Below are 15,611 nucleotides of genomic sequence, written 5' to 3' on the forward strand. Positions count from 1 at the left end.
CCAAAAATAGCCGAGTAAGTGCTTTAACCTATCTTAAAAAGTCCCCTAGCAATGAGAAGGGAGAAAGCCGTGCATGCGCAACATCCTCTTCGTTCACAGCAGGTTCCATTATTGAGATCAGTGAAGGTCTCGCCTATTGGAAGCTTTACCATTGGACATTTAGCCACCGGATATGCCATAATGTTCTGATAGGAATACCCCTTTAAGGTTCAACCGGAGCACAAAAGTAAGAATGTCATCTTATTAATGTTTCACAAAATCTGTAGAATTTTGCCGGTGACCAGCCAAAAATTTCCTCAGCAGCATCCGGTAGTATTACATGGTGGCCAATCGGATAAATTGCAGTCCTTGAGATACAAGGGCAGCTTGAGCTGGTCGTACACTCCATGTTCTGTCTTTATAGAGGGGGATCCCAAGTGGCAGAAGAAATTCATATGCCTTTGTGGGCCTATAGACAAGGGTTGCCTTCGAGAGGCATCCCCTTTAAATATTAGAGTTCAGGTTTTGTGTATTTTTGAGTTGGGAAGTATTTTTGTGTGCGGTCAGAAGCTGGTTTACACAGGAGCAGCACATCACCGACATTTGAATGCTTTCTGTAAACCCTTCAGGACTGGTTGGAAAAAATTGCACCTTAGGCAAAAGCGATGAGCAGAATGTAAATCTAGTCAAATGCCCTAATCCGAGGGTGAGAACAGAACAACACCATGTCCTGACCATCTGTCTGTCGTAGGATCGCCACTGTGATGTGAAGGGTAACCTCACTTTTTGTGGGCCCGCCGAGAGATTCTGAGGATCTCTTTGTACACATTATTGACACGTGAATATTGATGTATTTGGTAATATCAAGTCCTGTCCAAAGGCATATTGTGATGATGTGGGCTACCTATTATCAAGAGGTCCTCCTACTCTTCCTTCACTGCTGACCACCTCATCCCCCCCCCCCCCACCCACTGTTGCCCAGCTGAAATAAACCATCAATCTTAAAGCTGCAGAATATGCCATGAATGTCTATGCCATACACGTAGGACCCTTGGTAACGTTTGTAAAAGTGAATATGGAGAACTCTGCACATGTGCAACCTCATCTCATTCCTTCTCTGCTTGGATGCAGCAGTTGCCTCACCAGGAGGGTCAGGGAACCCTGGTTTTCCATATAAGTGGGGGTCCTGTGGGAATACCCCTTTTAATGGGCTGACCTCTGATAGCAGACTTCAGTGTAGAAGAAGGAAGTTGTTTGTACGGTGGCGATGATTGGAGTGGCACGCGCACAGTACCTTAAAGGGGTTTTCATGGATTACTATGATTTTTGGCAAATATGCTCAGGTAGTTGCTAAGTAGCTATGAAACTGGCTGACCTGTTACATGTGCGCTCGACATCTGTGTTGGTCCCATGTTGATATGTGCCCCCATCGCTCCTCTGGGAGCAATGGGGGCGTTGCTGTTACACCTAGAGGCTCTGCTCTCTCTGCAACTGCCGCACCCTCTGCACTTTGGCGGGGCCTGGCAGTGTATATCTAATCACACCTGTCCCTGTCTATAAAAGTGCAGACGGTGCAGCAGTTCGAGAGAGCAGAGCCTCTAGGTGTAACGGCAACGCCCCCGTTGCTCCTAGAGGCTCGTTTTGCATATATTAAAACTTAATTTTCCGCAGCAATTACAGCGACCTTCATAAAGGATTATTTTAAAGGATTTTAATGCAAAGCGGAAGACCCCTTTTAATATATATGTATGTTCTATGTCCTGGATGGACACCACGGCTGGTGCTGTACTGTTATAATGTGGCCAGTTTATACGTGCCATGTCTGGTGCTATTTATATTTTATCCTTGTTCTAATAAACTGTAAATGAACATTTCCTTTAAGGAAAGGGTGGGAGGTGCATTCCACCTCAAGCCTGAGAAAATCTCGAATTCCCTCTCGTCCGATCTCCAGCGCGTTGACCTCCAGTACACCCTGTGGTCAGTCCTCCCCGGTATGCTTTCCATGTTGTGGCGTCTCTCTTACGCCTTTTGCGGTGTATCCCCTGGCCTGTGTCGGCCATGTTCCGACCTCCGTTGCACACTGTGGTATATGACCCCACCCCGTGGCTTGTGCCGTGTTATTATGTGTTGTGGTACACGGGCTGCGTCCTGCTCTTTGCAGCGCTGCTGACTTTGGCACGTCCCCAAGGTTTGTGTCGGGAGCTCTGACTTCATTCCAGGAGGAAACGTTTGTCTTCTGATAACACAATCAGACTTTTTGCCCGCTGTTGAATTTGATTTCACAATTTTAATATTTACTTTCGGGAGGGCAATTAATGAAGATAAACAGTGTAGCTGTGCGCCGTGCCAAGGCTGCCACAAGAGGTGCCATGAGCATACAAAACCCTGGACGGATGCCCTTATCTTTAGGTTGGCGTGAACTTTGCCTTGGTCGTGCATTGTGATGGAATGTAGGACGCTTGACATAAAGGTTATGTAATGGGAAACCGAATTACAAAAATCTATAAAAAAAACAGTACTATAAAAACCTCCGCGTCCTCACTCTAGTACTGCCCTATAGCAAAGTCTAAAGTGTTGAGAGAAATTGAATACCGTGTCCTCTCCTCACCACCACCACGTTGTAGAGCAGAAGCACTCCCACAAAAAAAAAAAAATCCCTGTATAGTGCAGCATAGGCCGTTATTAAAGGGGTTGTCCAGTTTAGAAAACCCATTTTCATATACCCGATTGAGTTATTAGAGGGAGTCCACTGTACAGAATCCTCATGCCTTGGTTAGACTGGTTATAAACGCCGTCTAGCGCTCTGGAGGACCCGTCCTGTCCCGCATTACACAGACAACCCTTTGACTTGAATGGACACTGTGTAATACTCAGTCTACCCTGTGGTTGTGCTGTAGGGAAATTAAACTCAGAGATTACAGCTGATCGCTTGGCGTCCCAGCGAGAGGACACTTTGGGATCTGGTTATTGTTAAAAGACCCTTCTTGCAAGTCGGTAAAGCCTTTTAAAGGGGTTCTTCGGGATTTTCACATTGATATGCTATCCTCAGGATGGGTGGGGGTGTGACTCCTGCCCCCCCCCCCCGCTGATCAGCTGTATGAAGTGATTGTGGCTTTCCATGAGCGCTTAGGCCTCTTCCTAGCCCATGTGATGTGATGTTTATTGGTCACATGGCCAAGTGAATGGGCCTGGGCTGCAATACCAAGAACAGACACTCTCCAGTGTATGGCGCTGTGCTTGGTAAGCTGTGAGGAGGCCTCTTTTTTTCAAACAGCTGATTGACAGGGATGCTGGGAGTCAGATCCCTGTCAATCTCATATTGATGACCTACCCTGAGGATAGGCCATCAATATATTCAAAGCCCAGAAAGCCCCTTTTAAAGAATAATAGGGGCCCTTGTGTATGCCTAGTATATACCTGTTTTCGTTGATGTGCCATTTATAAGTTGTCTGCCATTTTGATTCCTTCTTCCCCTCCGATATGGTTCCACTGGTGTAGTCTACATTTCCCATTATGCCTTTTTGCTTGGCAGAGGTGGCGGAGTTTCATCAAATTAGGAGCAACATATTAGTAACTTATAACTGCCGTCCCCTGACTTCCATGGCAGAGTCTGTGTATTCCTGTGCTTCAGCCTGTCTCCCCTGCCTCCTGCTTGTGATAGGTTTCTCCAGTGGTTACAAGGAAGTGCTTTGTGAACCTGCATCTCTTAGGATACACTGGAGATTCTGCACACAACACACACAGATCATATAGACAGTATCAGGGGGGGGGGGGGGTATCCATTTCTAATCATTGTATGGAGCCACCTTTGAAATCCTTATATATGTGGTCTGTTAGATAAGGCAGAAATATCTTCAGCAAAACTCAGTGCATTGGTGGACATACAGAGAAACATAGAAGGTGGAGCTGGGTCGGGAGGTGACGGAGAGCTGCCTGGAGGAATTTGATAGATTTCGATGTAATGCTGTGGTTCACAGGAAGTCGGCCACACAGGAGAGCAAGGTCTGGACTAGTGTTCAGACTGGTATCACATGGCACAGCTGCCCATAATGAAAGGATTCATAATGTATGGATGTAACCCAGATTACACTGCTAGAATATACCTAGTGGGTTAGCGTTATACGTCCAAGCAAATTTGCCGGAGTGCTTCTTCAAGTAGCGATGGGTTTAGGTCACCATGTTACTGGCTGGGAGGTGGTTTGCTGTACAGAAACCTTCCGACAATCTTCTGTCTGCTATTGAGGCCATGCAGGCTATGCCTCAGCCAATGACATACAGTATGTGCCTTATGTCATGTGGATATATATTTCTATTTCACCACCGTGACGGCATACAACTGGATATCGTGCAGTCATGGTGGATTCATGGAATCAGAATTACCGGCAAGACTAATTCCCATTACTTTTTTTTCTTTCTCGCCTGATCCTTTGTATTGAGTGTCCCTTTAATTCTGCATTCATTCATAGGCTCTGCCTCAGCGTAAGACATTGATAGATGCTATCTAGAAGGCTGTTTACACACTGTATACAGAATATCCGCCCTGCACCTAACAAGATTGACGTGTAACCTGATTTTGATCTCTTACAAGACTTGAAAGTGAAATTGCAGAGTCAAAAATAGCAAAGACTGTTTAACCAGTCTGACGACCATACAAATCCCGGCTTAAAGGGAACCTGGAGGCAGCATCGTGTAGTGACAGACCCGCTTACTTCAGTAATGGTAGTCAGTACTTTTAGGGTCCCTCTCCTTCCCTCCCCCCTGTGCTGCTGCTGCCAGCAATAAGAAGAGAGGGGCGGAGGAGGGGCTGTGGCCACTGCGCCACCAATGAATATAAGTAACCTTTTAATGCAAATACAGGAGGCGGGTGCCGGCCGCGGAATCGCACAGACTGCACCCGACCTCTATGACAGGGCGCTGCGATCCGAGGCAGTTAACCCCTCAGGTGCTGCACTTGAGGGGTTAACTGCCGCTGATCGCAGCTCCCTATCATAGAGGTCGGGTGCCGGCTATGTGATTCTGCCGCTGGCACCCGCCTCCTGTATCTGTATTAATGGTTTAGTTATCATCATTGGTGGCGCAGTGGCCACAGTTCCTCTCTTCTTATTGGTGGCAGCAGCAGCACAGGGGGGAGGGAGGGAGAGACTGCTTCCTTCTCCCCTGTGCTGCTGAGGAGAACATGGAGCGCGCTGAGCAGCACGCGCCATGTTCTGTGATACTAGGCTGCACAGTAGCGCAGCCTAGTCTCGGTAAATGTTCAATCCCGGTATCGAATTGATACCGGTACAAAAGTATTGATAATTCGATACTCGCAACAACCCTACACTGTTCCCGCCCCTCCTGAATATGATTGACAAGTTTCTTTTCTATGCAGAACGGGAAAGTAATCTCTCATTGTCCGGAGGTGGAGGAGGACGGGGGCAGCAAGCCTCATCGGACTCATCTGCCCCTCAGTGCTGGCACAAGCTGTCAAGTTTGGCGTGTCGGTACTCTAAAAGTACTGACTGCCATCACAGAAGTGACCGACCACTGAAATCGGCGGGTCTGTTACTACACTAATGCTGCCTTCAGTGACGGCTGAAGAGTGCACCTGACAGGTTCCCTTTTAAAGGGGTTTTCTGGGCTTTTAATATTGATGACCCATCCTCAGGATAGGTCATCAATATCAGATCGGCGGGGGCCCGACACCCAGCACCTCCACGATCAGCTTTATTGTTTACCTGCTCGTCGTCGACATAGCAGAGGTGAGCAGGTGTAATTACAAGAAGCCATCCTATTCACTTCTACGGGACGGCTCTGTAGAATACACTTGAATAGGAAGGAGTCATCCTATTGAAGTGAATAGAACGGCTTCTTGTAATTACACCGATGCAATGTTAACGGCTACTAGCGCACGGAGCGCGGCCTTCTCGTCGATCTGCTGATCGGTGGAGGTGCGGGGTGTTGGACAGTCGCCGATCTGATATTGATGACCTATCCTGAGGACAGATCATCAGTATTAAAATCGTGGAAAACCCCTTTAAATATTGATGACCGATCAGCTGTTTGTGAAGGAACTGGTGCTCGCAGTAGCGCCCCAGTCTTCTTACAGCTTTCCGTAGGCCATGTGATGTGACTTTCATCGGTCATGTGATCTAGGTGTAGGCAGCCCCATAGAAGTGAATGGGGCTGAGCTGCGTACCAAGCACGGCCACTATACAACTGACGGCGCTGTGCATGGTGAGCAAGGGGAAGGCTGCAGCACTGGCAGGAGCGCCGGCGCCTTCTCAAACTGCTGATTGGTGGGGGTCCTGGGTGTCAGACCCCCACCGATCAGATATTTATGAACTATCCTGAGGATAGGGCATCAGTATTTAAGTCTCGCAAAACCCTTTTAAGGCTTAGTTGTATTCATTCCTAGGCGGGAATTTATCATAGACCAGCATTTTACCCTAGTCTATGATATCCCCTGCGCTGCCGGAGAATGCGCTAGAGTGAAATCTACAGCGGTTCCAAAAACTGGCGTTAAAGAAGATAAATTCGCCAGGCCACTGCACCTCCCACTTTCCACCCTTACTACTCCCCTTTTTCAGAAAAAGGTGCAGTGGCGTTTAAAAAGCTGCAAATGGGGGAACTGTAAATTCAAAACAAGGATCCGCAAAATACGAATGGCATCAGTTTTTTTTTTGTTTTTTTTGCGTTCCCATTTACTTTAATAGGTCCATTGTCCACATTTGTGGCCAAGAATATGGCATGTTCTATCCTTTGTGGAACAGACCTGCGGCTGTGGAAAGCACACAGGGGTCCCAGGTGCCGGACCCCTCCAGATCAAATACTGATGACCTATCCTGGGGAAAGGTCATCAATATAAAAAGGTCAGATAACCCCTATAAAATGCACGATTCTTCAGTTCTAAGGGTAGATGAGCTATTGGCAGAGATGTCTGGAAGCAGCTTACTCACCTCTCCCCATTCAGAACACATGCACGCTCAGTAAGGCCAGGTATGCATGTGAATAGAGGTTGGGGGGTGATGGACAGCAATTCAGTCAATGGCTATCTTTGATTTTTATTTTTATTTTTTATTTTTTTGCTCTTTTTCTAGACCTGTATTGTAGCTTGACATGACTTGTACTCTTCTAGACAAAGGAGGGAAACCTACAGTATTCATTATCAAAGCCAGGCCTGGACTTCTCCCAGGAGCCAGGTCATCGTTGAGGCTGGGGTCTACCATTTTTATTATATATAACTTTAGATTCTGGTCACCTCCAGTAGATTCCAACAAGTTCTCATCCCAGATTGATCTGCTCCAGATTTAGCCATCATCTCTGATGTTAAGAGAACTTTATTTTGGTCTCTTTGGTTGGTAGTCACTTATATTCTACATAGAGGAGTATGGAGAATTGGGATCCTCATGTGCTCACTATCCTCAAACAGCAATCCCATCTCGAATACCTCCAGTGTAAGATGTTTTGGCCAGCAGTCATGAGCATACCTGTGTTCTCTATAGGGAGGTTGGAATAGGCCTCTGCCAGACACCTCTCTCCCATGCTAACAAAAAATCGGATATGTTAAACTCAAACATGGCTGTTCGGCTCAGCCCAATACACATTATATGGTTAGCTGCTGTAATTGATGGGTTCAGCCATCTTTCTTCTAGTATGTATGTCTGCTTGCCGATGATAGCACCACATGAACATTATGTCGAGACCAGCGGTATGCTTCAGCAGGGTTTCTGAGGTGATTTAGACACCACTCTTACCATTGTCTATTCAACAGTAGCTGCTGGCATCTTGTTCTTGGGGTATAGGCGGGCATCGTTTGGTCAAGACATGTTCTCTTTGAGAATGTCATTGTCTTCTGTGAGGAGCAAGACAAACCACTATGCCTTTACTGGTGCTTGTCATGCCATTTCTCTACCAAGAAACTGGACATTTTGGACGCCTGTTTTCCCTGTGCCATAGACATCTCCTCCCATTGAGGTCAGAACCATTCTAGACACATGGTTGTCAGCACCTACATGGGAAGAACATAGGATGGAGCCGAGATGACAGCCATTACTGTGCACATGACTAGACACAACTGTCCAACTAGGAAGCTTCTTCACTGACCAACAATAAGGTCCCTTACTTAATGTTGTATTCTTTGTAATCTAGTACAATTGGTATAATGTCTGAAGTTCTGCAGAAAGGTTAGAGGTCACCTCCTTAGCAAGAAATTCTCCTCAACAGATTATTATTATTCCTAATTTCAGACTGCAAATTCCACTCTACTTTCGTCAGCAGTCTATATTCAGCATGTTTCCTCAAGATAACTTTGATACTGCTGAGCTTTGCCAAATCTTCATGGTCTTGATTTCCCGGGATGTGCTTATGACGGAGGGTTCTGCTAGGTCTGTTTTAGGCAACTGGGTCTGGGGAGGGCCGGAAACCGTAGGCAGTTTATACAAAATTATAATAGTTTGTAATGGAAATGAAACGTTTTTACTTGGTTGGCAGATCCGTGCCGCTGCTGTTACTGACGCAACCCAAACAGATCCTTGTGACAGATCAGATGAGTGTAATAAACATAGGCATTTAAATCGCCGCTGTGTAGCCTTGTAAAATGTTATATTCTGTACTGATTTTTAAGTTATTTCTTGGTATTTTTTTTTATTAAACAGGTCATGAAGACCACCCCATACCTGTATGCATTAGGTCATCATATTGGATGGATCTCCCACTTGGGACCTTGCATGACCAGAATGGAGAGGCACACTGTATGAGGGGCAGACTCGAGACATCCTTGTATTTTATTTGGACCACCACTCGTACATTTTCCCTCTAGCAAGCCCCACGGGATAATGACTGGGTTTTGTTTATGGGTTGCATTCTATTCAAGGCTGAAGTACCAAACGCTACCGATATTTAAGAGTGGCGCTGTATCTTGGCGAAACAAAACCAGACCCTTTTTTTTTCTAGTCTCCTACTACCCATTTAATATAAATAGCCGACTTTAAAATTCTGTTTGTTCTCCTTGGAAATAGCCATTTTTTTTTTCCCTCTGTCAAGACATGTTTGGTTATTTCGGTAACTTCTGTTGACTTGATTGGACAGTCCGTGTTTGGAGAGATGTTGGGGACTCTTTTATTATCCTGACAGGTGGGGGTCCCAGAGATTGATATGCCATAAATATTTAAAGAGTCACTGTACTTTCTCACAATTTCATTTAAAAGAGAATGGTGTAACTAGCTAATTTCTAAATCGCTTCATTTTAAAAAAAAATCTGCCTGCATCCACCTGAAAAAGGCTGTAAACTCATGGCCACTAGGGGTCTCACTTCTACCTAAGTTGCAGCCCACTGCCTGATGCCAGGCACTATCTGTCTCTAGTAACAGAGAACCAAAAGACTGCTGAGAGGAAGTGGGGGGGCTTTTGAAGACTATAGGTGCCTCATTTGTGTCTGTAAGTGTGATTTCCCCCTCCTTATCTGTTCTGTAGGCTCCGAAGCGGAAAACAAACATGGTGGAACGTAAGGGAAAGGACGTCACAGCAGTACAGTGCTGGCAGACATCCATATAAAGAAGGAACCCCTTGCTTCTGAGTGAAATGTATCTAGCTGTGCAGCTGAAACAGAGAATAATATGGCTGGAATTTTTTTTTAGGGAAAACCCAAACATAACTGTTCCGTCACAGCTATGATTGTACAAAGAAACACATCCATTATGCAAACGCTTTAGGATGGAGGAACCCCTTTAACTGGAATGCCACAATGCCCTGCTGTCCAGCAAAGAATTCTTTGCTTTGGACGTAAAGGGAGAAGAAAATATGTAACTCTGCATCAGTACATGATGACTAAAGACCTGAATTGTGACCTATATATCGAATACTTTTATTACGCCGTGACTTGGGCAACTTTTTTTTTTTTTAAATAAAGTCTTCTAACTTTTTTTATTTTTTTTCCTTTGCAGGTGGAGGTGGCAAAAGGAAAGGGAGGAGTAAAAAATGGAAGGAAATCCTAAAGTTTCCACATATCAGCCAGTGTGAAGAACTCCGCAAGCAGCTGGGTGAGTATATAAACTGTGAATCCTTGTGTTTGCGTCTCTTGATTATGGTAACATCGGGCTGGGGTTACCAGAGCCTGCAGGCATTATAGCTGTGGTTTTCTAGGCCAGGCATGGAAAAAATCCACCATTAGGTCCAGGCCTAACCGAACTGATGATAAATCAAACCATGGTACTTACTATATCTTTCAGATCTTAAAGACTATAGACTGATCCAGAGGGCCTGTAAGTTTAACTCTTTGCACTAAACAGGATATGGAAATATTAAAATACCATCAAGGGATTAAAAAAAAAAAAAAAAAAAAAAAAAGTTGCTAAATAGTTTCTTATGTTCTGTAGTGAAAATATCCACTTTGAATTTGTTGCAGGACTCCCTTTCTTCTGATGGGTGGGGGTCAAAGAGGTAGCATTCACACCGAACAGTCAGTTATGGCATATCCTATAGAGTCGGTGGGAATACCCCTTCACTGTATTAATTGTTATCCGAAAAATTGCCAGCGACTGTTCACATATGAACCATTTTCTTTGCTTTTGTACTCTGATATACTTAAAAGGGTTTTCCAGGATTTTAATACTGATGCCCTTTCTCAGGATAGGTCATCAGTATCTGATCGGTGGTGATCTGACACCCCCGGGGACCCCTGCCGATCAGCTGTTTGAGAAGGCACTGGCGCTCCGGCCTTCTCCATGCTTAAGCACAGCGCTGTACATTGTATAGCGGTTGTGCTTGGTGTCACGCTCAGCCACATTCACTTCTATGCAGCTGAGCCGCTCCTAGGCAGCGTGACCAATGAATGTGTCGTCACTGGCCTAGGAAAAGCTGCGAGAAGGCTGCAGCGCTTCCTTCTCAAGCAGCTGATCGGCAGGGGTCCCGGGAAGAGGATAGGTCATCAGTTGTGAAGTCTTGGAAAATCCCTATGGACACCTTCGGGGACATTTATATATATATATATATATATTTTTTTTTTTTTTACGACTGCATTTTGAAAAAAGAGTTTTTGGCTAAAAATAATTTTTTTCAATTGATCTTTCTTTATTAAAAAGTTTCAGTAGTTTTTGAGAGACAGATGAAAAGTCAGTCTGTTTGCAGAATACATTTCTGAGTCCCATTAGCTGGCTGATCATGTGAAGCCTTATCTGAACTGATAAACACTCATTATGACAAAACTCTAACCAAACTGATAAGAATATGGCTTAAATGAGTGTTTATGAGGTCAGGAGATCAGAGATAAGGCTTCACATAATCAGTGAGCTGAGGGGACTCAGAAATTTAGTCTACAAACAAACTGATTTTTAACCCATTTATCAAAAACTGCTGAAAGTTTTTAATAAAGACCAATGGAAAAAATGGTTTTAGCCCAAAATTGCAATCCTAAAAAAAATCATTACCATTGAAGGTGTCATTAGCCTTTACGGGAACCTGTCACCTGTTTCCCACTGCCCCAAGCGCAGGCAGAGAGAGGTCACGCTACATTTTTTCTCCGAGAGAGTAAAAATACCCTTCTTAGCATTTTTGATGACTATTTTTAGCCAGGGAGGAGCACCAAATTCACATTAAGGGCTCATGCGCACGAACGTATTTTCTTTTCGTGTTCGTTCCGTTTTTTTTTTTTAAATGACCGTGTGAGGAACCATTTTACTTCAGTGGGTCCGCAAAAAAAAAAAAGAACGTGTCCTATTATTGTCCGCATTACGGACAAGGATAGGACTGTTCTATGAAGGGCCAGCTGTTCCGTTCTGCAAAGTACGGAATGCACATGGATGTCATCCGTATTTTTTGCGGACCGCAAAATACATAGTCATCTGCGTAAGCCCTAATTCAAATAAATAATACATGCGTGTATGTAACATTAAGTCAGTATTTATAAAAAAAAAAAAATATCTTTACATTTGCATTTTCTGACACCCATACATTTTTTATAATTCAGTCTTCAGGGTTGCATGAGGGCTTTTTTTTATTGATACATAAGACATCCTACTTCATGTTTAATCCCTTTTTTTGGGAGAAGGAGGTGGGCGGGGGTGGGTGACAAAAAACAGGCAAATTGGTCATTTTGGACTTTGCAGTCTATGGCACCATTACTAGCTTTCTACTAAGCAGCCAGATCTCAAAGGGGTTGTCTGAGATGCTTTCAGTGTATCTGCAGACTGTGGCTTCTCCCTTTCCAGTGAATCTGTCAGGAAGCTGCTCTGATGGCCTGAGCTGTAGCCCTTATCTGTACTTTCCTAACAGCTCATAAACACTCATTATAGCTAAATTCTTACCAGTTTGACAAGAATTTAGCTATAATGAGTGCTATTAGGAGTTCAGAGAACGGTGCTGGAGAAAGGGCTGCGTATAGCATATATTTTTTTTAATTATTAGCAATTGTAAGGTTTGTCCGAGATTTTTTTTGCTTTGGCAGGCCTGGGAGCCTTCATATGGCCCCAGGCTGCTATAGCAACCCATCAGATCTCAGCGATTTCTCCACAGAGTGTTCTAATCGGAGTGTCTAACATCTTAATAATGACTGCGGCATCTGAGGGGTTAAATAACCAGGATCGTATTGTCTCTGATCCTGGTCATTGTGGCTGAGTGTCGGCTGTATTACACAGCTGGCACCTGCCATGTATGAAGCAGGATCAGCTGGTGAGCCCGCTCCATGCTTCCTGTACATGCATATGACGGGCAGATATGTCATTTTGCGTTAGTAACAACACGCTCCTTACTCTCACCTCTGTCGTCTCCTACCATTGAGGCCTCATGCACACGACTGTTGTGTTCCGTTCCGCAAAATGGGGTTCCGTTGTTCCGTGATCCGTTTTTGTTTCTGTGTGTCTTTTATTTTTGGAGGCTCACCAGACATGATGGAAAGTAAAAAAAAAAAAAAAAGTCTGTCAAGTTTGCCATGCAAGTGATAGGAAAAAAACAGACGCAGATGACAATCTTGTGTGCCTCCATGTTTTTTCATGGTCCCATTCACTTGAAAGGGTCCGCGAACCGTTTTCGGTGCAAAAAATAGGACAGGTTATATATATTTTTTTTTTGACGAACTGGAACCACTGATCACGGACGCAGATGACAAACTGTGCATTAGCCGAGTTTTCAACGGTCCCATTGAAAGTCAATGGTTCCGTTTTTCGTGATTTTCTGCGGACCAACGGACACGGAATAAAACAACGGTCGTGTGCATGAGGCCTTACTGTGAGTTAGGAGTTTTATCGCTGTCCTGGTTGGCGTGCTCCTCAGTGCAAGGAAAGTCTCTTGCGTAGAAATACACCTGAGACTCTTTGCAAAGCATAAAATTGCTTGTACAGGCATCTAGAACTACGAGCAGGAGATTACACCTTTTGGCTTAATTGCTTAGTGTGTCCAAAATTAGATGTCCCAAATTTAGGCGCCAATAGGAAATATTGCAGTGTTTCGGGGTAAAACAAACCTGCCTGGCAGATGTCATGCTGCCTGTGGTTCATATGACAGGTTCCTTTTACAGTATTTTGTAACTCGCAAATGGATGTCCTAGCATGGACTCGGGGCCACTAGAGGATGAGGGGAGCTCTCCAAGGAGGTTCTTGTTACCATAGAGGAGGCAATCTGGAATGGGACACTTCCAGTACATCAACATTCCCTTATAGGACATTTGGGTAAGGGCTCATGCACACAAACTTATTTTCTTTCAGTGTCCGTTCCGTTTTTTTTTTTTTAATGTGGACCATATGTGCATGTGTGAGTTACTCGGTGTGCATTCCGTTTCCGTGTGTCCGTTCTGCAAAGAGATAGAACATGTCCTATTATTGTCTGCATTACGGATAAGACGGTTCTATTAGGGGCCGGCTGTTCTGTTCCGCAAAATACGGAATGCACAAATCATCAGTATTTTTGGCCGATCCTTTTTTTTGCGGACCGCAAAATACATACGGTTGTGTGCATGAGCCCTAAGGTCGTGGCCCATATCGCGCAGGCACTAGCCGTGTGCTTACCACATCACGTATGCAGACCCATTCACTTCCGCAATCCGGAAGGTGTGATGAGGCACGGAACCTCTCGGAAGCACTACTTTTTTTTGGTGGTGCGGACATATCATGGACCCATTCAAGTGGAATGGATCTGGATCCGTCTCAGCAGCCGAACGGATAGTGCGGTCCCCAATGCACGCAACGGCTGTGTGCATGAGGCCTAAGGGTGATCCTAGGTGAATGAATAAATTCATTAATATGAAGGACAAGTACACGGCACATGAAGAAGAAAAAAAAAAGCTACACGCAACAACAAAAAAACATGAAAAATCTACAAGCTTTATTACATCTTACAAAAAACAATACATCCTAAAGCTAGCAATTAAACACCGTGTCAAACATAGCGCTGACTTTATAGTAAGGTTTGTCATAGTCCTTTTTTTTTCTTGACGGGAGGCGCGCCGGCATGACGTGGAAGACGTAACGCCTCACGCCGTAGCTCCACCTCCCTTCCCTGTCCCATTGCCAGCGAGATCGCCTGAGGTGTTCGGCGTGCATGCCCCACGTGTCTCGGCCCTGGCGCTTGCTAGGGTTCGGATGAGCGCTCCTACCTTGCGCTGAGGCGCTTCTCAGCGGGGAGACATGCGGTCACCGTCTGCTGCCCGTTTTTTTGCTCTCTTTACCCTCGTGGACGCCTGGAGGGAAAGAGTGGAGTGTCTGCTTCTTGGAGGGCAAGGGGAGAAGTCTTCCTTACTGGAATTTACTCAAGCCTATGGGTGTGCCGGGAAATGGGGGGGGGAGAAGGACGCCTGTATGAGGGCTGACACACGCTGGGTGAAATGCATTTGGATGCACGTATGTTTTTTTAGAATACACCCCCCTGAGGAGTAAAGGAGATTTAGTGCTACTGGAGAGTGGCTTCTGCCATTTTGGCTGGATGAAATCCTTTTAAAAAAAAAAAAAAGGGGGGGGGGGGGGGTAAGGCCTCATGCACACGACCGTTGTTTGCTTCCGTGTCCGTTCTGCCGATTTTAGCGTTTCAGTTGCGGACCCATTCATTTCTATGGAGCCGTTGAAAATGCGGATAGGGCGCAGTTTGCCATTCGCGTCCGTGATCCATGGTTCCAGTCCGTCAAAAAAAATATAACCTGTCCTATTATTTCCGTGGAAAACTGTTCGCGGACCCAGTCAAGTCAATGGGACCGCTAAAAAACGCGGAGGCACACAAGATTGTCATCCGCGTCCGTTTTATTCCTATCATTTGCATGGCAAACCTGTCTTAGACTTTTTTTTTACATTCCTTTATGTCTGGCGATCCTCCAAAAATAAAGGAAGACACACGGAAACCAAAACGGATCACGGAACAACGGAACCCCATTTTGCGGAACGGAACACAACAACGGTCGTGTGCATGAGGCCTAACCCTGTATTGACTTGTGAATGGAAATATCTCAGGTAACCCATAAATCCAGTAACCCACTGCAAATTCTCTATCGTGCGTTTTGCAGTATATCACTAGTGAACGGGGTCATCTCTAGTGTAGTGTTAGGAAAGGGATGCAGATGAACTCTTAGCAAGCTCTGCCTCTGATGCCACCAGATGTAAGGCAGCTGTCCTATAAGTCAATGTTCAGCTCTTAAACTAAGCCTTGGACTTTAAATAAGCCAGCACCTCATCTGC

At 45.1% G+C, this 15,611-nt stretch overlaps 1 protein-coding gene across 1 annotated transcript in view; it reads left to right on the top strand.

The window, feature by feature from the left end:
• LOC120986257 (G protein-coupled receptor kinase 5-like) overlaps nt 1–15,611 on the top strand; it is a 76,491-nt gene that overhangs the window by 15,532 nt on the left and 45,348 nt on the right. The window contains exon 2 of the mRNA XM_040414736.1: nt 9,903–9,998. Coding sequence (XP_040270670.1) covers nt 9,903–9,998 — 96 coding nt within the window. The remainder of the gene's footprint in view (nt 1–9,902; nt 9,999–15,611) is intronic.

The sequence above is a fragment of the Bufo bufo genome, chromosome 1, assembly GCF_905171765.1.
Source record: "Bufo bufo chromosome 1, aBufBuf1.1, whole genome shotgun sequence".
Classification (NCBI taxonomy): Eukaryota; Metazoa; Chordata; class Amphibia; order Anura; family Bufonidae; genus Bufo; species Bufo bufo.